The following is a 22,491-nucleotide window of genomic DNA, read 5'->3' as shown; positions in this document are numbered from 1 at the left end:
ACGAGGAGGCGAGGAGGAGGAAGAAGCAGGAGATCGTCGAGAACTTCAAGCGGGAGATACCCGGCGTGGTGAGTTATCGACGAGCTGCAAGCCGCGCTGGAGGACGTCGCGTCGCAGCTCGGCGACGCGCGCGTCGACAAACACGAGGAGGCGAGGAGGAGGAAGAAGCAGGAGATCGTCGAGAACTTCAAGCGGGAGATACCCGGCGTGGTGAGTTATCGACGAGCTGCAAGCCGCGCTGGAGGACGTCGCGTCGCAGCTCGGCGACGCGCGCGTCGACAAACACGAGGAGGCGAGGAGGAGGAAGAAGCAGGAGATCGTCGAGAACTTCAAGCGGGAGATACCCGGCGTGGTGAGTTATCGACGAGCTGCAAGCCGCGCTGGAGGACGTCGCGTCGCAGCTCGGCGACGCGCGCGTCGACAAACACGAGGAGGCGAGGAGGAGGAAGAAGCAGGAGATCGTCGAGAACTTCAAGCGGGAGATACCCGGCGTGGTGAGTTATCGACGAGCTGCAAGCCGCGCTGGAGGACGTCGCGTCGCAGCTCGGCGACGCGCGCGTCGACAAACACGAGGAGGCGAGGAGGAGGAAGAAGCAGGAGATCGTCGAGAACTTCAAGCGGGAGATACCCGGCGTGGTGAGTTATCGACGAGCTGCAAGCCGCGCTGGAGGACGTCGCGTCGCAGCTCGGCGACGCGCGCGTCGACAAACACGAGGAGGCGAGGAGGAGGAAGAAGCAGGAGATCGTCGAGAACTTCAAGCGGGAGATACCCGGCGTGGTGAGTTATCGACGAGCTGCAAGCCGCGCTGGAGGACGTCGCGTCGCAGCTCGGCGACGCGCGCGTCGACAAACACGAGGAGGCGAGGAGGAGGAAGAAGCAGGAGATCGTCGAGAACTTCAAGCGGGAGATACCCGGCGTGGTGAGTTATCGACGAGCTGCAAGCCGCGCTGGAGGACGTCGCGTCGCAGCTCGGCGACGCGCGCGTCGACAAACACGAGGAGGCGAGGAGGAGGAAGAAGCAGGAGATCGTCGAGAACTTCAAGCGGGAGATACCCGGCGTGGTGAGTTATCGACGAGCTGCAAGCCGCGCTGGAGGACGTCGCGTCGCAGCTCGGCGACGCGCGCGTCGACAAACACGAGGAGGCGAGGAGGAGGAAGAAGCAGGAGATCGTCGAGAACTTCAAGCGGGAGATACCCGGCGTGGTGAGTTATCGACGAGCTGCAAGCCGCGCTGGAGGACGTCGCGTCGCAGCTCGGCGACGCGCGCGTCGACAAACACGAGGAGGCGAGGAGGAGGAAGAAGCAGGAGATCGTCGAGAACTTCAAGCGGGAGATACCCGGCGTGGTGAGTTATCGACGAGCTGCAAGCCGCGCTGGAGGACGTCGCGTCGCAGCTCGGCGACGCGCGCGTCGACAAACACGAGGAGGCGAGGAGGAGGAAGAAGCAGGAGATCGTCGAGAACTTCAAGCGGGAGATACCCGGCGTGGTGAGTTATCGACGAGCTGCAAGCCGCGCTGGAGGACGTCGCGTCGCAGCTCGGCGACGCGCGCGTCGACAAACACGAGGAGGCGAGGAGGAGGAAGAAGCAGGAGATCGTCGAGAACTTCAAGCGGGAGATACCCGGCGTGGAGAGTTATCGACGAGCTGCAAGCCGCGCTGGAGGACGTCGCGTCGCAGCTCGGCGACCTGCGCGTCGACAAACACGAGGAGGCGAGGAGGAGGAAGAAGCAGGAGATCGTCGAGAACTTCAAGCGGGAGATACCCGGCGTGGTGAGTTATCGACGAGCTGCAAGCCGCGCTGGAGGACGTCGCGTCGCAGCTCGGCGACGCGCGCGTCGACAAACACGAGGAGGCGAGGAGGAGGAAGAAGCAGGAGATCGTCGAGAACTTCAAGCGGGAGATACCCGGCGTGGTGAGTTATCGACGAGCTGCAAGCCGCGCTGGAGGACGTCGCGTCGCAGCTCGGCGACGCGCGCGTCGACAAACACGAGGAGGCGAGGAGGAGGAAGAAGCAGGAGATCGTCGAGAACTTCAAGCGGGAGATACCCGGCGTGGTGAGTTATCGACGAGCTGCAAGCCGCGCTGGAGGACGTCGCGTCGCAGCTCGGCGACGCGCGCGTCGACAAACACGAGGAGGCGAGGAGGAGGAAGAAGCAGGAGATCGTCGAGAACTTCAAGCGGGAGATACCCGGCGTGGTGAGTTATCGACGAGCTGCAAGCCGTGCTGGAGGACGTCGCGTCGCAGCTCGGCGACGCGCGCGTCGACAAACACGAGGAGGCGAGGAGGAGGAAGAAGCAGGAGATCGTCGAGAACTTCAAGCGGGAGATACCCGGCGTGGAGAGTTATCGACGAGCTGCAAGCCGCGCTGGAGGACGTCGCGTCGCAGCTCGGCGACCTGCGCGTCGACAAACACGAGGAGGCGAGGAGGAGGAAGAAGCAGGAGATCGTCGAGAACTTCAAGCGGGAGATACCCGGCGTGGTGAGTTATCGACGAGCTGCAAGCCGCGCTGGAGGACGTCGCGTCGCAGCTCGGCGACGCGCGCGTCGACAAACACGAGGAGGCGAGGAGGAGGAAGAAGCAGGAGATCGTCGAGAACTTCAAGCGGGAGATACCCGGCGTGGTGAGTTATCGACGAGCTGCAAGCCGCGCTGGAGGACGTCGCGTCGCAGCTCGGCGACGCGCGCGTCGACAAACACGAGGAGGCGAGGAGGAGGAAGAAGCAGGAGATCGTCGAGAACTTCAAGCGGGAGATACCCGGCGTGGTGAGTTATCGACGAGCTGCAAGCCGCGCTGGAGGACGTCGCGTCGCAGCTCGGCGACGCGCGCGTCGACAAACACGAGGAGGCGAGGAGGAGGAAGAAGCAGGAGATCGTCGAGAACTTCAAGCGGGAGATACCCGGCGTGGTGAGTTATCGACGAGCTGCAAGCCGCGCTGGAGGACGTCGCGTCGCAGCTCGGCGACGCGCGCGTCGACAAACACGAGGAGGCGAGGAGGAGGAAGAAGCAGGAGATCGTCGAGAACTTCAAGCGGGAGATACCCGGCGTGGTGAGTTATCGACGAGCTGCAAGCCGCGCTGGAGGACGTCGCGTCGCAGCTCGGCGACGCGCGCGTCGACAAACACGAGGAGGCGAGGAGGAGGAAGAAGCAGGAGATCGTCGAGAACTTCAAGCGGGAGATACCCGGCGTGGTGAGTTATCGACGAGCTGCAAGCCGCGCTGGAGGACGTCGCGTCGCAGCTCGGCGACGCGCGCGTCGACAAACACGAGGAGGCGAGGAGGAGGAAGAAGCAGGAGATCGTCGAGAACTTCAAGCGGGAGATACCCGGCGTGGTGAGTTATCGACGAGCTGCAAGCCGCGCTGGAGGACGTCGCGTCGCAGCTCGGCGACGCGCGCGTCGACAAACACGAGGAGGCGAGGAGGAGGAAGAAGCAGGAGATCGTCGAGAACTTCAAGCGGGAGATACCCGGCGTGGTGAGTTATCGACGAGCTGCAAGCCGCGCTGGAGGACGTCGCGTCGCAGCTCGGCGACGCGCGCGTCGACAAACACGAGGAGGCGAGGAGGAGGAAGAAGCAGGAGATCGTCGAGAACTTCAAGCGGGAGATACCCGGCGTGGTGAGTTATCGACGAGCTGCAAGCCGCGCTGGAGGACGTCGCGTCGCAGCTCGGCGACGCGCGCGTCGACAAACACGAGGAGGCGAGGAGGAGGAAGAAGCAGGAGATCGTCGAGAACTTCAAGCGGGAGATACCCGGCGTGGTGAGTTATCGACGAGCTGCAAGCCGCGCTGGAGGACGTCGCGTCGCAGCTCGGCGACGCGCGCGTCGACAAACACGAGGAGGCGAGGAGGAGGAAGAAGCAGGAGATCGTCGAGAACTTCAAGCGGGAGATACCCGGCGTGGAGAGTTATCGACGAGCTGCAAGCCGCGCTGGAGGACGTCGCGTCGCAGCTCGGCGACCTGCGCGTCGACAAACACGAGGAGGCGAGGAGGAGGAAGAAGCAGGAGATCGTCGAGAACTTCAAGCGGGAGATACCCGGCGTGGTGAGTTATCGACGAGCTGCAAGCCGCGCTGGAGGACGTCGCGTCGCAGCTCGGCGACGCGCGCGTCGACAAACACGAGGAGGCGAGGAGGAGGAAGAAGCAGGAGATCGTCGAGAACTTCAAGCGGGAGATACCCGGCGTGGTGAGTTATCGACGAGCTGCAAGCCGCGCTGGAGGACGTCGCGTCGCAGCTCGGCGACGCGCGCGTCGACAAACACGAGGAGGCGAGGAGGAGGAAGAAGCAGGAGATCGTCGAGAACTTCAAGCGGGAGATACCCGGCGTGGTGAGTTATCGACGAGCTGCAAGCCGCGCTGGAGGACGTCGCGTCGCAGCTCGGCGACGCGCGCGTCGACAAACACGAGGAGGCGAGGAGGAGGAAGAAGCAGGAGATCGTCGAGAACTTCAAGCGGGAGATACCCGGCGTGGTGAGTTATCGACGAGCTGCAAGCCGTGCTGGAGGACGTCGCGTCGCAGCTCGGCGACGCGCGCGTCGACAAACACGAGGAGGCGAGGAGGAGGAAGAAGCAGGAGATCGTCGAGAACTTCAAGCGGGAGATACCCGGCGTGGAGAGTTATCGACGAGCTGCAAGCCGCGCTGGAGGACGTCGCGTCGCAGCTCGGCGACCTGCGCGTCGACAAACACGAGGAGGCGAGGAGGAGGAAGAAGCAGGAGATCGTCGAGAACTTCAAGCGGGAGATACCCGGCGTGGTGAGTTATCGACGAGCTGCAAGCCGCGCTGGAGGACGTCGCGTCGCAGCTCGGCGACGCGCGCGTCGACAAACACGAGGAGGCGAGGAGGAGGAAGAAGCAGGAGATCGTCGAGAACTTCAAGCGGGAGATACCCGGCGTGGTGAGTTATCGACGAGCTGCAAGCCGCGCTGGAGGACGTCGCGTCGCAGCTCGGCGACGCGCGCGTCGACAAACACGAGGAGGCGAGGAGGAGGAAGAAGCAGGAGATCGTCGAGAACTTCAAGCGGGAGATACCCGGCGTGGTGAGTTATCGACGAGCTGCAAGCCGCGCTGGAGGACGTCGCGTCGCAGCTCGGCGACGCGCGCGTCGACAAACACGAGGAGGCGAGGAGGAGGAAGAAGCAGGAGATCGTCGAGAACTTCAAGCGGGAGATACCCGGCGTGGTGAGTTATCGACGAGCTGCAAGCCGCGCTGGAGGACGTCGCGTCGCAGCTCGGCGACGCGCGCGTCGACAAACACGAGGAGGCGAGGAGGAGGAAGAAGCAGGAGATCGTCGAGAACTTCAAGCGGGAGATACCCGGCGTGGTGAGTTATCGACGAGCTGCAAGCCGCGCTGGAGGACGTCGCGTCGCAGCTCGGCGACGCGCGCGTCGACAAACACGAGGAGGCGAGGAGGAGGAAGAAGCAGGAGATCGTCGAGAACTTCAAGCGGGAGATACCCGGCGTGGTGAGTTATCGACGAGCTGCAAGCCGCGCTGGAGGACGTCGCGTCGCAGCTCGGCGACGCGCGCGTCGACAAACACGAGGAGGCGAGGAGGAGGAAGAAGCAGGAGATCGTCGAGAACTTCAAGCGGGAGATACCCGGCGTGGTGAGTTATCGACGAGCTGCAAGCCGCGCTGGAGGACGTCGCGTCGCAGCTCGGCGACGCGCGCGTCGACAAACACGAGGAGGCGAGGAGGAGGAAGAAGCAGGAGATCGTCGAGAACTTCAAGCGGGAGATACCCGGCGTGGTGAGTTATCGACGAGCTGCAAGCCGCGCTGGAGGACGTCGCGTCGCAGCTCGGCGACGCGCGCGTCGACAAACACGAGGAGGCGAGGAGGAGGAAGAAGCAGGAGATCGTCGAGAACTTCAAGCGGGAGATACCCGGCGTGGTGAGTTATCGACGAGCTGCAAGCCGCGCTGGAGGACGTCGCGTCGCAGCTCGGCGACGCGCGCGTCGACAAACACGAGGAGGCGAGGAGGAGGAAGAAGCAGGAGATCGTCGAGAATTTCAAGCGGGAGATACCCGGCGTGGTGAGTTATCGACGAGCTGCAAGCCGCGCTGGAGGACGTCGCGTCGCAGCTCGGCGACGCGCGCGTCGACAAACACGAGGAGGCGAGGAGGAGGAAGAAGCAGGAGATCGTCGAGAACTTCAAGCGGGAGATACCCGGCGTGGTGAGTTATCGACGAGCTGCAAGCCGCGCTGGAGGACGTCGCGTCGCAGCTCGGCGACGCGCGCGTCGACAAACACGAGGAGGCGAGGAGGAGGAAGAAGCAGGAGATCGTCGAGAACTTCAAGCGGGAGATACCCGGCGTGGTGAGTTATCGACGAGCTGCAAGCCGCGCTGGAGGACGTCGCGTCGCAGCTCGGCGACGCGCGCGTCGACAAACACGAGGAGGCGAGGAGGAGGAAGAAGCAGGAGATCGTCGAGAACTTCAAGCGGGAGATACCCGGCGTGGTGAGTTATCGACGAGCTGCAAGCCGCGCTGGAGGACGTCGCGTCGCAGCTCGGCGACGCGCGCGTCGACAAACACGAGGAGGCGAGGAGGAGGAAGAAGCAGGAGATCGTCGAGAATTTCAAGCGGGAGATACCCGGCGTGGTGAGTTATCGACGAGCTGCAAGCCGCGCTGGAGGACGTCGCGTCGCAGCTCGGCGACGCGCGCGTCGACAAACACGAGGAGGCGAGGAGGAGGAAGAAGCAGGAGATCGTCGAGAACTTCAAGCGGGAGATACCCGGCGTGGTGAGTTATCGACGAGCTGCAAGCCGCGCTGGAGGACGTCGCGTCGCAGCTCGGCGACGCGCGCGTCGACAAACACGAGGAGGCGAGGAGGAGGAAGAAGCAGGAGATCGTCGAGAACTTCAAGCGGGAGATACCCGGCGTGGTGAGTTATCGACGAGCTGCAAGCCGCGCTGGAGGACGTCGCGTCGCAGCTCGGCGACGCGCGCGTCGACAAACACGAGGAGGCGAGGAGGAGGAAGAAGCAGGAGATCGTCGAGAACTTCAAGCGGGAGATACCCGGCGTGGTGAGTTATCGACGAGCTGCAAGCCGCGCTGGAGGACGTCGCGTCGCAGCTCGGCGACGCGCGCGTCGACAAACACGAGGAGGCGAGGAGGAGGAAGAAGCAGGAGATCGTCGAGAACTTCAAGCGGGAGATACCCGGCGTGGTGAGTTATCGACGAGCTGCAAGCCGCGCTGGAGGACGTCGCGTCGCAGCTCGGCGACGCGCGCGTCGACAAACACGAGGAGGCGAGGAGGAGGAAGAAGCAGGAGATCGTCGAGAACTTCAAGCGGGAGATACCCGGCGTGGTGAGTTATCGACGAGCTGCAAGCCGCGCTGGAGGACGTCGCGTCGCAGCTCGGCGACGCGCGCGTCGACAAACACGAGGAGGCGAGGAGGAGGAAGAAGCAGGAGATCGTCGAGAACTTCAAGCGGGAGATACCCGGCGTGGTGAGTCACGTTACGGGAATTACAGAATCTATACTCACATGGACTAGTTCAGGCGACAGCGGGGCGGAGCGCGCTTACTGGACTTCGAAGCTGATATTGGTTCATTCACGGACGCTGCGTGCAAACCTAAGGTTTTCATACAACCTGTCTGTGCTAACGTCGTAAGCATGATGATTTACGTCTCGGTCAAACACACGCTTCTCACACACTCATACGTTGTCACCGATAACATAGTTTTAATAAATGCCTTCCGTATTCCTCAGGTTACCTCAATCTGTAGCAGGCCGTCTGAGGGCCTACCGCAAACCACGTTCGACGTGTTGCCTCTCTGTCACACTTGTATATTCGTTCGTAAGTGTGACAGGGAGGCAACACTTCGAACGTGGTTCGCGGTAGGCCCTCTGTTTCCTCCAACGGAACCTTTACTTTGACAGATCGTGATGTGAACGAAAATTAATACTTAAAAAAAAAACAAGTAATTCCTTATAGCAGTCTTAGTGCCACTCCACACTAGCGTCTTTTGAGCGTCGACGTCTAATAAGGGATATTACTGCAATGTTCTGCCACCAGAGTGCATCACTAGCCCGTTTAGTAAACCATAGAGTAACTTATACATACTGTGCCTTTAACAGTTTTTTGACAAGTTTTCAGAGATAATAAAATATGACATTGACGCATTGTTTTCAGAGATAATAAAATATGACATTGACGCATCAAGGCGGTTTGTTTACAGAGTACATACCGGAAAACGCGAATCCGAAATTTCGCTATCTACCTCTTTATCGCTCAAATATGCAAGAGTGACAGAGATGTTAGATAATGAAATTTCGATTTTCTTGTTTCGCGATAGACTCTAAGATTGTGGTAGTGGCACCCTCTGCGCAGAGGGTCGCGTAATATTCACTATTAGGGCTATGGATAATGGCGTCGCTGCGCAGTTTCGCCAACGTTGCGTCGAGCAGCAACCATAGACGCGATAGTGTTGATTAGACGCCGACACTCGCGAGACGATATTGTGGGGTGACTCTTATCTCACAGACGTGCGTGTTTTTATAGCATTCAGCCGGGCAGATGATTGGCGCGAGAGTATCTCGCGAGACTACCCGTCTCCCTTTAATTCATACAGTTAGTAAAAGACGGGTAGTCTATCTCGCGGCGAGATACTGTCGCGCCAATCATGTGCTCGGCCTACTGATTTATTTGCGGATTGTACGATCAGTGTGCAATGTTTTTTGTTATCAGTACGACCGCATGATCAACATGTGCCAGCCCACCCACAAGCGCTACAACGTCGCCATCACCAAAGTCCTCGGCAAGTACATGGAAGCCATTGTCGTGGACACTGAGAAGACCGCTCGCCGCTGCATCCAGGTCCTGAAGGAGAGAATGCTGGAACCTGAGACTTTCCTGCCGTTGGACTATATTCAAGCTAAGCCGCTTCGTGAGAGACTTCGGTAAGTGCTGTCCTGGCAGGGTCGCCATGTGGAGGGCGTTAGGAAAATAATTGTTTAAGGGGCCCACCCATTACCGGTGCACCGGACGATATCCGCCTGTCAGTTAGAACATAAATTTGACAGTTCCGAACAACTGACAGGCCGATATCGTCCGGCGGACTGTTAATGGGTGGGCCCCTGTAGAAAGAAATATGTCTTCGGCTTGTTCGGGTTGTTTTGGCTTCAATGAAGGTATTAAATATCGACAAAGTGCCAAAATATGGTTATTACCCCATACATTAAGGTTATGTGTATTTATTTTTCGAAATTCGATAGGAAGAAAGCCTAATTAGGATTTATTTGTTAACCACGACTCGGCCACCCTGACTGCGTATACGTCCTGACACTATCTTGTTATGTCCCTTTTTGCACCTTTTGAATTCGCAGAAGAAATTAAACCTAGTAAAGACTTTATTTGTTATTCGCGACTCGGTCACCCTGACTGTCTGCACGTCCTCTGTCTCGTGACGGCCATCCTAAGGCCTACTGTCCACGACGCGTAGCTGCATAGACGCTGCATGAATACGCAGTGCAGCTGCCATGCAGCCCGGCGTATAGACGTTGGCCACGGAGCGTAGCGTAAGCGTATCGTAGCCTACATTTCCTTTCATTCGTGAGAATGTCGTCCAACGATGAAGACGTTATTTACAAAAACTCAACGTGCTATTCCTTGCGATGTAGCCCGGCGTATGACATGCAGTACGCCCAGCGGCGTGAAGCTTGCATGCAGCGTCGCTGACGCGACGTTGCCGCTCCTTCGACAGAGTTGTGCGGTTTTGTATGTAGGCTGCAAGCAAGCGTACAGCAAGCGTACAATGACGAGTACGCGTCTATGCAGCTACGCTTCCGTGGACAGTAGGCCTAACTGTTAGCATGTCCTAACACTTTCCTTTTCCCACAGCGACATCCGTGAGCCGAAGAACGTAAAGTTGTTATTTGACGTGCTCCGCTTCGAGCCGCCGGCGATCCACCGCGCGGTGCTGTTCGTCACCAACAACGCGCTGGTGTGCGAGACGCCGGAGGACGCCTCGAGAGTCGCCTACGATCTTGATCGTAGCAAGAACAGCCGATACGATGTAAGTGGCATACTCTTTTAGCAGTTTAATATAAGAACTGTTACAAAATGTAATACAAAAAACCGGCCAAGTGCGAGTCGGACTCGCGCACCGAGGGTTCCGTACTTTTTAGTATTTGTTGTTATAGCGGCAACAGAAATACATCATCTGTGAAAATTTCAACTGTCTAGCTATCACGGTTCATGAGATACAGCCTGTTGACAGACAGACAGACGGACAGCGGAGTCTTTAATAGGGTCCCGTTTTTACCCTTTGGGTACGGAACCCTAAAAATGCTATACCCAATCTAGTAAACTTTTGTTCGACCCTGCGGCTACTACTGGACAAGGCATCGAAGCATTAAATCTTCCATTTCTGCTTATTTTTATTGGGCTTTGAAATTAAAATGATTAAAATATCACGAAAACTAAATCAGAAAAAAGTCCAAAAAACGCCCGGCCCAATGAGACAATTTCAATCATTATTATTTGCTACTTTTCATAACAATCATCCTTTGTAACACAGGCATTGGCGCTGGACGGCACATTCTACCAGAAATCCGGCATCATCTCCGGCGGTTCCCTCGACTTGGCTCGCAAGGCCAAGCGCTGGGACGAGAAACACCTCTCCCAACTCAAAGCCAAGAAGGAAAAACTCACTGAAGAGTTGAGGGAAAGCATGAAGAAATCTCGCAAGGAATCTGAGTTGACGACGGTGGACTCGCAGATTCGAGGGTTAGAAGCGAGACTGAAGTATGCGCAGAGCGACAGAGATACTACGGTAAGTTTCAAAAGGCTTTATTGCTAAATTCTTACGGACTTAAGTTTCACAAATGCCGAACGAATACTCAAATGTAAAAGTCGTCTGGGGATGCAAACTTATCACCAATATTTTAAAAATAATTACCCTTTGGAGTTGGACATGCCCGAATATAAAATATCTTACGTATTGCCAATGAGGATATAATAAGATAGAGCGGTACTGTCCTAGTAAATTTTGTAACCACTTTAAATTCACTGCCATCTATCGACATACTTTAAAACTAAAAATTAAGATTTATAAAAATACGTTAAAATGTATTTAAATATGGATAAATGTTTTTTTTATTCGCATTAATTATTTTTATATGATTTTGACCCTGTTCTTTCACTGGTATGCGTTAAAATTATAAATAACAGACGAAACAGTCAACGCCCTCTATACGAGAGTAGGCCAAAACTAGTGGCGCCATCTGATCGAGAGTCAAATTTTCATGATTTTCGAGGCACGTTTTTTCCTTAGACTGTATCCATCTATTACAGAGTTATATCTATCTTTGGTATTGCAGAACTTCAACTAGAAAGAGTACATACAAATTATTACGCGGCGTGAGAAATTTTCAATCATAGACACGCTCACACTCCAAGCGATCATTTTGTAAGTTAGTTGTGTTGCAAATTTAAAAGGTTTATATTTGTTACAGTTGAAGCAGATCAAACAGTTGGACGCAGAGTTAGCTGAACTCGAGAGGGCTATGGACAACTTCGGAGTAAGTGTCTCTTTTTAGGGTTCCGTAGCAAAAAGGTAAGAAGGAACCCTTATTTTGCTAGATACCAGTAGAATATTTTAAACTTATTCTGCAAGTATAAATAATTAGTTATATATGTATGTGTTTCAATAGTTATTGGTGAGCAATAAAGAATATTTGAATTGACAAAACTTCCGTGAGACACTGACATAGTAAATATATTTAACCGGGTCACTCACGTTCGCGCACTGCCGCCAGCAGTCTGCGTCGTACCACCAACGCGTGCGCTTTGTGAAAATGCTACTCGTTATGGAGCGAAACATGTCGAGCAATCATCGACTTTATAAACGTGAGTGACCCGGCTTAATATATTTGTATTGTATTGTAATTCTTCAAAATTGTAACAAACGGTCAGGTTTGTTTTGATATGGTGCCATAAGCCCTCGGAAATTGTCATATACTTGGAAATTTCGACCCGTGCCACCGAGCCCGGGTGGCCGAGCGGTTGAGGCATCTGTCGCGTAAACGGAGGACGCTGGTTCGATTCCAGCCCCGGGCACTGGAGGCCTTGGTAATTTTTTCTTTTGTATATGATATTTATATCGTTTGTAACATACATTTTTGTAAATTTTGAAGTGTATTATTTTGTACATGTAGCCCCAAATCGAAGCGATCGAACGCACCATCGCCGCTCGCGATGCTAAGATACAGGAGGTGAAGGAGAACATGAACAATGTAGAAGATGTCGTCTTCCGCCGCTTCTGCCGCGACATAGGTGTCGCTAACATACGGTAATAGTATTATCTCACCAAAAACATTTCATGTAAAATGTTGCCAAGACGAAACCATAAGGCTCGTACTGTCAAAAAGTTATCAGATCTTTTTTTGTTTAAAAAAGTGACATTTTGATGAAGTGGGACTGCTGATAAAGGCCTGGTCAAAAAGCTCATAACGACATTTAATTTACGTTTGCCGATATGTCTTTTTCGTTACGTTTGTTCAGCAAATTAGGTTAAAAAAAAAAAAATCTAACGTGTTCATTGAATTAAATGTATAATACATACGTCAACGTACGTCACTTTTTTAATCAATGTTCGTCAATATGTTTTATACTAAACTAGCGACCCGCCCCGGCTTCGCACGGGTGCAATGCTGATGTAATATATTATACATATAAACCTTCCTTTTGAATCACTCTCTATTAAAATAAACCGCATCAAAATCCGTTGCGTAGTTTGAAAGATCTAAGCATACATAGAGACAGACATCCAGTCAGACAGCAGGAAGTGACTTTGTTTTATATAGTTGGTCAAACCAATTTGTCAGTCGGTAACAACCAGGAAAATTATACTCATCCCTTTCTTTTGGGTGCTAGTACTAGTGTAAGACAAAGATAGTATGATTCTCTCGATGTTTGAAATGAGACAGTCCTTTGACAAACTATACTATGTAGTGATTAGTTAAATTAAACTATCATTTAAATGTTCTGAAATATTTTAACCGGTTGCACCAACCACAATTGCCGGACAGATCAACGCCACTTAGCAGTGACGCCACGGTGACAGACGTTATGGTGCAACCGACCTTTAGTTAAACGTGTGAGTTGTTTGTTCCCAACAGTCAGTACGAGGAGCGCGAGCTGCGCGCGCAGCAGGAGCGCGCTAAGCGTCGCATGGAGTTCGAGGCGCAGATCGACCGCATCGCTTCCAACCTGGAGTTCGAGCGCTCCCGGGACACTCAGAGTGAGCATACTCAATCTTATGTCAACCACAATCAAAACATTAACGATGATCAACGACTTCCGGTTCAAACGCCATCTTGATAGTAGCCAGTTTGCTCATTAATATTGTTTAAAGTGTAATATCGATAGCTTTATTATACAATTATCTAATGTGGTAGTGTGCAGTGAATGGAGAATTAATCTCAAAGCGTGTTTAACCACCATTTTGGAGTCAACGGCCGGTAGTCCACGTGCTTCTCGTAAAATCCAGCTATCGGTTTTACGAGACAACTACAACAACCGCCGAACAGCGTCGTGCTCTAAGAGCATTTATTTTGTTCCTACCCTTTTACGTGTCATTGGCTATGGGCAACACCGCCCTCAAGTCCATCAAGAAGAAAAAAAAAACGATGATCAACTCTGGTCAACGTGGAATATAGATTATAATGTGGTAACAAAGGAAGAAATATTAATATTTATACCACAATAAAAAAGGAAGAAATATTAATATTTATACTAAATTGACTTGTCTCCTGGTAAAAGCGATGCCGTTTATTACTGAATGGCACTTTGATTGGCAAAACTTACCTTGCTTTTTTTGAGTTTACTTAACATTTAATACATATGTAAATTTCTATACCTATTTATCTATTTAATTGCTCTTGAATGTTCTTTCTGAAACATTGGTTTTCCCGCTGACCGTTACTGGGTTTTTGTTTTGACATCGCCTTTCAAAATTATTAGTTAAACAAAAATGATTTAACAATGTTTATAGACAAGATTCGGGCCCTACACCCCAGCAAGGGGTAACAGGAAAAGAAGAAGAAGAAGATAGCTTTACCGTGCATAAGGCTTCATATAAATGGTTGCTTAGGTCTTACAAGAATTTAGGTTTAAAATTGCTTACTTTACATAATATTGTTAACTGGTTTGTTCCCCTCATGGGCCACCAAAAAATGTTAAGAATTTTCTGTCCCCTTATGGGCCACCAAAAAATGTTGCAGAATCGTTCCGCGTCTCGGTAACGTTGTTGTGCTCGTTCTTTGAAGCTGGCTTCTACTACGGAGACCTAGTGTGATGACGGGCCCGAAGGTGCTCCAGCTGATCGGGCGTGGATGATGGTGAACTGAATTTAATACGAATCCGTTTGATACACTTTGTATTTCGTTCACCAGCCACACGTACAATGATAATGTATAATACAACTTCACGGCTCAACACCAGCCACGACGCGACTAAACTGAAATTTGAACATGTTACACGTGAACAAACCATGGCCGTTACGGTCCGTGCCAATTGGACCGCCCGTCACAGCGACGAGCTTGGGTTCGCCTTCAGTTCTGAGAGCTGACCGATTTGAGCGCGAGCTAATATTGAAAAGCGATCAATCCGTTCGGTGGATCGGGAACGTAGGAATGGATTTGTAAATGCCAGTTTATTTGGCATGAACATATTATATTAGTCTAACTCTATTTAACAGAGAACGTAACCCGCTGGGAGCGCACCGTGCAGGACGGCGAGGACGAGCTAGAGGCCGGGCGCCAGGCCGAGGCCAAGCAGCGCGCGGACGTGGACCGCGAGCTGCAGCGCGCCGAGGCCCTCAAGGCCGACCGCGGCGAGGCCCGCGCCCGCCACGACAAGGCCGAGGAGGACGTCAACAAGGTGTGTAGTGTGTACTGTAGCGGACCCGCCGAGGCCGAGCAGCGCGCGGACGTGGACCGCGAGCTGCAGCGCGCCGAGGCCCTCAAGGCCGACCGCGGCGAGGCCCGCGCCCGCCACGACAAGGCCGAGGAGGACGTCAACAAGGTGTGTAGTGTGTACTGTAGCGGACCCGCCGAGGCCGAGCAGCGCGCGGACGTGGACCGCGAAATTGTCACTGTGATATGGTGGAGATGCTGGGATGGGTTTGTCAGTGTGGCATAATTTTTCGAAACTGTCTCTAGAGTCTCTAGACTGAAGTTTTAACATTTTTGTTGCGAATCATCCTGCCACAGCGACTAAACCAGGTCATGAATGTGTGCTACCTGTATGTTTAAAAATTACTTTTTTTTTTGCAGGCTCGCAAAGACCTGGCGTCCATCCAAAAGGACATCCAGAGTGTGCAGAAGCAGATTACCAGCATTGAAGCGAAGATCGAGAGCAAGCGCAGCGACCGGCACAACATACTACGCCAGTGCAAGGTATACAGACATTTAATCCTGCAAGTGACTACGGAATACCAGCCCGCCCCGACCTACTCCTTGACAGGGAAGATTTCGGCCAAGTCCTTCAAACGCGCTTTAGAACAGGCGCCGTCCGTTAGTTCTAAATATTGTGGTATCGGTACCAGACAACTCTGCTTACTAAGAAATTAATTGCATGTTAAAAAACTAAAAAAAAAAAAACTAAAGTGTTTCTCCTGAGTTTTTCGTTTACTGAATTTAAAGACTTCTACACAAAAATATTTCCTCAGTGAATAGATTGCTACGTAACTCCGTGTCATATTTCTCTATTTTTCCATAGAATATATATGTATGTATGTGTATTAGATAGCAATTAATATATATAGCTACTTACATAATTATAAAACCCAATATACGTATATTAAATACGTACATAAAAATAAAAAATACCAGTAATGCATGTTTATTAAATTAAGCTTTTTTAATTGACTAAGTAAACTTTATATTATAAGAAAATTGTTTATCCAAAATCTGATCGCTCTCTAAAATTGTATCACATATATTGTAACTAGCCCTAGCACAGGCCCCGGTCTTTTTGGGCTGTTACTGCACACTATGTCTTTAAACGCTGGCTTAAATTAAAATGTATAATTAGAAATAGTGAAAAGTTTGTTGTATATATTTAATGAATAAAAATAAAAATAAATAAAAAATAAATGTCAAAGACTCAAATCCCTCTTTGTAGCACATAAATCTGAAAAAAATAACCATAATATGTGTCGTTACTAACACTGATTGTGATAAAAAACAAATTAATTTTAAACCAAAATTAAACATTCTCAGTTCTCCAAATTTTATATTAAAGGAAATAAATGGAAAAAGTTACACTTCCGGCAATAAGTTACAGTTCCGGTTTGGAGTATCGCTCGCAGACGTATCTGCATGTTAAAAAAAAATTGATTCTCAGTTCTTTCCTTGTCCTCCAGTATTGGCCTCCAAGGCACGCGATTTATCTCAATCACGCGCGGATTCATGCCATCTTTCTCCGACACCGAACTCACGAAGATCCTAAGAGGAAGATGTATTATTCTATTCTATTCTATTCTATTCAGTAACTAACCATGCCAATTGTTTGTCTAGATGGACGACATAGTGATCCCATTATTACAAGGCAACCTGGAGGAGATAGGGGACCAAGAGTCCGACCCGTCCTCCATGTCCACGACCCAGCAGTACAACAGGGATGCCAGGTATCACACAAGCTCTTTAGGGTTCCGTACCCCAAAGGGTAAAAACGGGACCCCATTACTAAGACTCCGCTGTCCGTCTGTATGTCTGTCACCAGGCTGTATCTCATGAACCGTGATAGCTAGACAGTTGAAATTTTCACAGATAATGTATTTCTGTTGCCGCTATAACAACAAATACTAAAAAAGTACGGAACCCTCGGTGCGCGAGTCCGACTCGCACTTGGCCTGTTTTTATATATGGCATCTATTTCAGTTTACAATTTGTAGTAGACACTAGCAAAACACGTTTTTTTGTTCAGCATCCGTGTGAACTACCGCTCGCTGTCGGAGTCCCTAAAGGAGTTGGAAGAGCCAGACGAGGTGAAGCGCAAAGCGGACAAGTTGCAGAAGGCCATCAACAACCTGCAGGCCACAGTTGACAAGATACAGGCGCCTAACATGAGGGTAACATACATTTTTAAGACTCCATCATCCAGCACATGGAGATGTTGGAAAAAGCTCGCGAGTAGTTGACGGATCTTTCCTAAGGGGTAACTGCACAAAAGATCCCTACGGGTCGAAGTGTCAGTGTACGGGGCAAGGACCCCCGAAAACCATAAGATAAGACAGAATCCTAAATAGTAACTTTACAAGAAACTCTTTGTCATGTCTGCTTATCAATTCCTTCCTATTTCACAGGAATTTTATTTCTAAAACATAAAACATTGAATGTAGTTGTAGGTGTCTTTTCATCATCATCTAGTTCGTTTCTACGGTTTAATATAATTTTTAAAAGATGTTATGCGATTATGTAAAAAAATAATTAATAGGTTTTTGATATTATCTGTGGCTGAAACGCACAGGGTTAAAAGGAACAAGGATGTCAACTGTTTTGAAAAGTAAACAAACTTACGTTTATGCTCTTTTTACTTTCTATTTCTAAACTCTAACTCTAAAACTCAAATAATAATATAATAGATGTAGCTCGGAAAGCGGCCAAGTTAAAGTGGGACTGGGCTGGTCATGTCTGCCGCATGCCGAATGACATGTGGGCCAAAATAACCACAGAGTGGGTGCCCCATGAGTCAAACCGGGGATCCGGCAGACCTCGTCGGCGATGGCGGGATAACTTGGACTCCTTTTTGAGCGACTGGCCAGATGTAGCTCAAAACCGGGAGGAGTGGAAGAAGAGGGGGGGGGGGAGACCTTTGCCCAGCAGTGGGACACAATAGGCTCGTAATAATAATAATAATTTCTAAAACAAATATAAACATCCACAGGCCATGCAAAAGCTAAACGAAGTCCGCGAGAAAGTGAACGCGACCAACGAAGCGTTCGTCGTCGCCCGCAAGCGCGCGCACCGCGCCAAGCTCGCCTTCGAGAAGGTGAAGAAGGAGCGCCACGACAAGTTCATGGACTGCTTCGAGCATGTGGCCAACGAGATCGACGCCATCTACAAGGTTGTTAGCTACTTTGTCATTATCATCTCTTACTGTCTAATCTCTGCTTTGCAGCTTGGCTTTCGACCTCGCGTCCAGTACTCGTACAAACCAGGAGTAGCGAGAACGACAATTCTCTGCCAAAGCTCTGGCAAGTCGGTTCTGGAAGACATATATCGCAATGCACACGGTGGTAATAGACATCGTAATCTTATCTTTTTAAATTTATAATGGGCACAATTATGGGCAACTTTACTATAATATGGAAATTTGTGTTCAAAATGAGTTGAGACGAAGATATCATACTTCATAGTCATGCCAAATTCTTGTTTTAAATGTGTTCAACAGTTTGTGGTAACTGTGGCTGTCATAATTTGACCTTTCTTTCCAGGCGCTGGCAATGAACCAGTCAGCGCAAGCGTTCCTCGGCCCCGAGAACCCCGAGGAGCCCTACCTGGACGGCGTCAACTACAACTGCGTGGCGCCCGGCAAGCGCTTCCAGCCCATGTCCAACCTGTCCGGGGGAGAGAAGACCGTCGCCGCGCTGGCGCTGCTGTTCGCCATACACAGGTAATAACCGGTCCCTCGCACACAAACCCGAGCAGTACAGAGAACCCCGAGGAGCCCTACCTGTTCGGCATACACAGGCAATAACCGGTCCCTCGCACACAAACCCGAGCGGTACAGAGAACCCCGAGGAGCCCTACCTGTTCGCCATACACAGGCAATAACCGGTCCCTCGCACACAAACCCGAGCGGTACAGAGAACGCCGAGGAGCCCTACCTGTTCGCCATACACAGGTAATAACCGGTCCCTCGCACACAAACCCGAGCGGTACAGAGAACCCCGAGGAGTCCTACCTGTTCGCCATACACAGGCAATAACCGGTCCCTCGCACACAAACCCGAGCGGTACAGAGAACCCCGAGGAGCCCTACCTGTTCGCCATACACAGGCAATAACCGGTCCCTCGCACACAAACCCGAGCGGTACAGAGAACGCCGAGGAGCCCTACCTGTTCGCCATACACAGGTAATAACCGGTCCCTCGCACACAAACCCGAGCGGTACAGAGAACCCCGAGGAGCCCTACCTGTTCGCCATACACAGGCAATAACCGGTCCCTCGCACACAAACCCGAGCGGTACAGAGAACTCTGAGGAGCCCTACCTGTTCGCCATACACAGGTTAGCTTCAAAAAGTACGCTATCCTAGAAAAACAATCGAACAAAAAGGACTAAACTAAAGGGAACAGTAAACAAAACTCAATATGGTTGACAGGCTTTAAACTGTGGATGTGCTTATATGTATAAAGTATTTTCTGAGGAGACGAATCCGTACCTAATCAAGCACACAAAAGCGACCTAAAGCGTCTTTGTCTGGGAATAGAAAGTTAGAGACGATGGAAGTGAATTTCATTTGTTAGCAGTTCGTGACTGGAGGGCCAGAAGAGGATCACCATGGCATAGAAAAGCTTAGGCCATCAAAATGGCTTTATCCAGCCCTGCAAGTTGTATCGTGGAAACAAATGTTATGTTGACAATGTCAATATAAGAGCGTGGATTTGCAAAATAAAGAAGATAGAATAAAGTCCTGTGTAGTGTGTATGTATACCCTAAAAATATATCCGATTGAACACCGGATAGGCAAGTGACTTGACATATACAGGGTGGCCAAAAAATAATTGCATTCCCATTGCCAGGGAGGTTTTGGGATTATACTGAACCACTTTTACTATGGGACCAACCACGAAATCGCGAAAAAAATTTTAAGAAGATTTCGGGGTTGGTCTCATAGTAAAAGTTACTCAGTACAATCCCAAAATCTCACTGGCAACGGGAATGCACATATTTTTTGGCCATGATAACAGAAATGGTTTGTTATATTTTCCAGCTTCCAACCAGCGCCATTCTTCCTCCTCGACGAGATCGACGCGGCCCTCGACAACACCAACATCGGCAAAGTGGCCTCCTACATCCGCAGCAAGAAGGGCTCCCTGCAGACCATCGTCATCTCCCTCAAGGAGGAGTTCTACGGCTGCGCAGACGCGCTGGTCGGGATATGTTCCGAGGTAATACAACAACGTAGCCTACAGCAGCAGGAAGGGCTCCCTGCAGACCATCGTCATCTCCCTCAAGGAGGAGTTCTACGGCTGCGCAGACGCGCTGGTCGGGATATGTTCCGAGGTAATACAACAACGTAGCCTACAGCAGCAGGAAGGGCTCCCTGCAGACCATCGTCATCTCCCTCAAGGAGGAGTTCTACGGCTGCGCAGACGCGCTGGTCGGGATATGTTCCGAGGTAATACAACAACGTAGCCTACAGCAGCAGGAAGGGCTCCCTGCAGACCATCGTCATCTCCCACAAGGAGGAGTTCTACGGCTGCGCAGATGCGCTGGTCGGGATCTGTTCCGAGGTAATACAACAACGTAGCCTACAGCAGCAGGAAGGGCTCCCTGCAGACCATCGTCATCTCCTTCAAGGAGGAGTTCTACGGCTGCGCAGACGCGCTGGTCGGGATCTGTTCCGAGGTAATACAACAACGTAGCCTACAGCAGCAGGAAGGGCTCCCTGCAGACCATCGTCATCTCCCTCAAGGAGGAGTTCTACGGCTGCGCAGACGCGCTGGTCGGGATCTGTTCCGAGGTAATACAACAACGTAGCCTACAGCAGCAGGAAGGGCTCCCTGCAGACCATCGTCATCTCCCTCAAGGAGGAGTTCTACGGCTGCGCAGACGCGCTGGTCGGGATATGTTCCGAGGTAATACAACAACGTAGCCTACAGCAGCAGGAAGGACTCCCTGCAGACCATCGTCATCTCCCTCAAGGAGGAGTTCTACGGCTGCGCAGACGCGCTGGTCGGGATATGTTCCGAGGTAATACAACAACGTAGCCTACAGCAGCAGGAAGGGCTCCCTGCAGACCATCGTCATCTCCCTCAAGGAGGAGTTCTACGGCTGCGCAGACGCGCTGGTCGGGATCTGTTCCGAGGTAATACAACAACGTAGCCTACAGCAGCAGGAAGGGCTCCCTGCAGACCATCGTCATCTCCCTCAAGGAGGAGTTCTACGGCTGCGCAGACGCGCTGGTCGGGATATGTTCCGAGGTAATACAACAACGTAGCCTACAGCAGCAGGAAGGACTCCCTGCAGACCATCGTCATCTCCCTCAAGGAGGAGTTCTACGGCTGCGCAGACGCGCTGGTCGGGATATGTTCCGAGGTAATACAACAACGTAGCCTACAGCAGCAGGAAGGGCTCCCTGCAGACCATCGTCATCTCCCTCAAGGAGGAGTTCTACGGCTGCGCAGACGCGCTGGTCGGGATCTGTTCCGAGGTCATAGGACCAACTTTTACTATGGGACTAGCCCCGAAATCGCGAAAAAAATATTTAGCTGTTTCATACATTTTGGCTGATCCATTTTCTATGGGAGGGTAAATTTTCTTGCGATTTCGTGGTTGGTCCCATAGTAAAAGTTGCTCAGTATAATCCCAAAACCTCCCTGGCAACGGGAATGCACTTATTTTTTAGCCACCGTGTATAACGGTATCTAAGTACACACAACACAAGCCTTATTAGGGTTCCGTACCCAAAGGGTAAAAACGGGACTAAGGCTCCGCTGTCCGTGTGTCTGTCTGTCACCAGGCTGTATCTTATGAACCGTGATAGCTAGACAGTTGAAATTTTCACAGATGATGTATTACTGTTGCCGCTATAACAACAAATAAATCTGCACCCACCTTAACTAATTTCTGTTTGGCCCAGTGGTTGACTGGTAGAGAATGCCTCAAGGCATTAAGTCCGCCTTTTGTACTTGTTCTTGTGCAATAAAGTTTAAAATAAATAAATGAATACTAAAAAGTACGAAACCCACGGTGGGCGAGTCCGACTCTCACTTAGCCGGTGTTTGAGCTTACTGTGGGAGTTGGGACTCGGTCAATTTGTGTAGTAATGTCCTATAACATTTATTTATTGTTATTGTCAGGATTGACTAATGTAAGTATTTTGTTTCCAGCCGGCAGACTGCCTGGTTAGTGACGTGTACACTCTCAGCCTGGAGAAGTATGAAGACTAAAAACATACATTATTCTTTATTCATCTATTGACATTTCATTAGTAAGGTTTAAGTTATGACATACATTCAGTTTTGTAATAAATCGTGTTTTATTTTACCTGACTGTACCCAAAAAGAGGGTTAATCTTCAAGGCTTTGTTGCGGTGTGTACAGGATTGATAGTTTATTAAGCAGTGTTGTTAAATGTGGCTTTCCATTAGAGAAGGGACCTTATGCTTCAAGTGTAATAAGGACGTTTCCATCTGAAATTTCAACAGAAATTCTGTAGAAAGCCACAAATTTTGTCCAGTTGTAGGATTAACCTTGTGGACGCCAATGACGGATATATCGGCACCGCAGGTCCAACGCCAAAGACGGATT

The 22,491-nt window shown here is 51.2% G+C and overlaps 1 protein-coding gene across 1 annotated transcript in view; it reads left to right on the top strand.

Annotated features, from left to right (window-relative positions):
- Positions 1-22,213, top strand: part of LOC134746317 (structural maintenance of chromosomes protein 1A) — a 32,966-nt gene extending 10,753 nt beyond the window's left edge. Inside the window, exons 12-25 of the mRNA XM_063680712.1 lie at positions 8,695-8,906; positions 9,847-10,021; positions 10,526-10,780; positions 11,463-11,528; positions 12,165-12,298; positions 13,128-13,249; positions 14,708-14,889; positions 15,285-15,407; positions 16,530-16,639; positions 16,939-17,083; positions 17,899-18,078; positions 18,449-18,627; positions 19,950-20,127; positions 22,072-22,213. Of these exons, the coding sequence (XP_063536782.1) occupies positions 8,695-8,906; positions 9,847-10,021; positions 10,526-10,780; positions 11,463-11,528; positions 12,165-12,298; positions 13,128-13,249; positions 14,708-14,889; positions 15,285-15,407; positions 16,530-16,639; positions 16,939-17,083; positions 17,899-18,078; positions 18,449-18,627; positions 19,950-20,127; positions 22,072-22,131 (2,121 nt within the window). The 3' untranslated portion in view covers positions 22,132-22,213. The remainder of the gene's footprint in view (positions 1-8,694; positions 8,907-9,846; positions 10,022-10,525; positions 10,781-11,462; positions 11,529-12,164; positions 12,299-13,127; positions 13,250-14,707; positions 14,890-15,284; positions 15,408-16,529; positions 16,640-16,938; positions 17,084-17,898; positions 18,079-18,448; positions 18,628-19,949; positions 20,128-22,071) is intronic.
- The last annotated feature ends 278 nt before the right edge of the window (positions 22,214-22,491 follow it).

This window comes from Cydia strobilella, chromosome 12, assembly GCF_947568885.1.
Source record: "Cydia strobilella chromosome 12, ilCydStro3.1, whole genome shotgun sequence".
In the NCBI taxonomy this organism is placed as follows: Eukaryota; Metazoa; Arthropoda; class Insecta; order Lepidoptera; family Tortricidae; genus Cydia; species Cydia strobilella.
The sequence above is the reverse complement of the archived record's forward strand: the minus strand, read 5'-3'. Positions and strand labels throughout refer to the sequence as shown.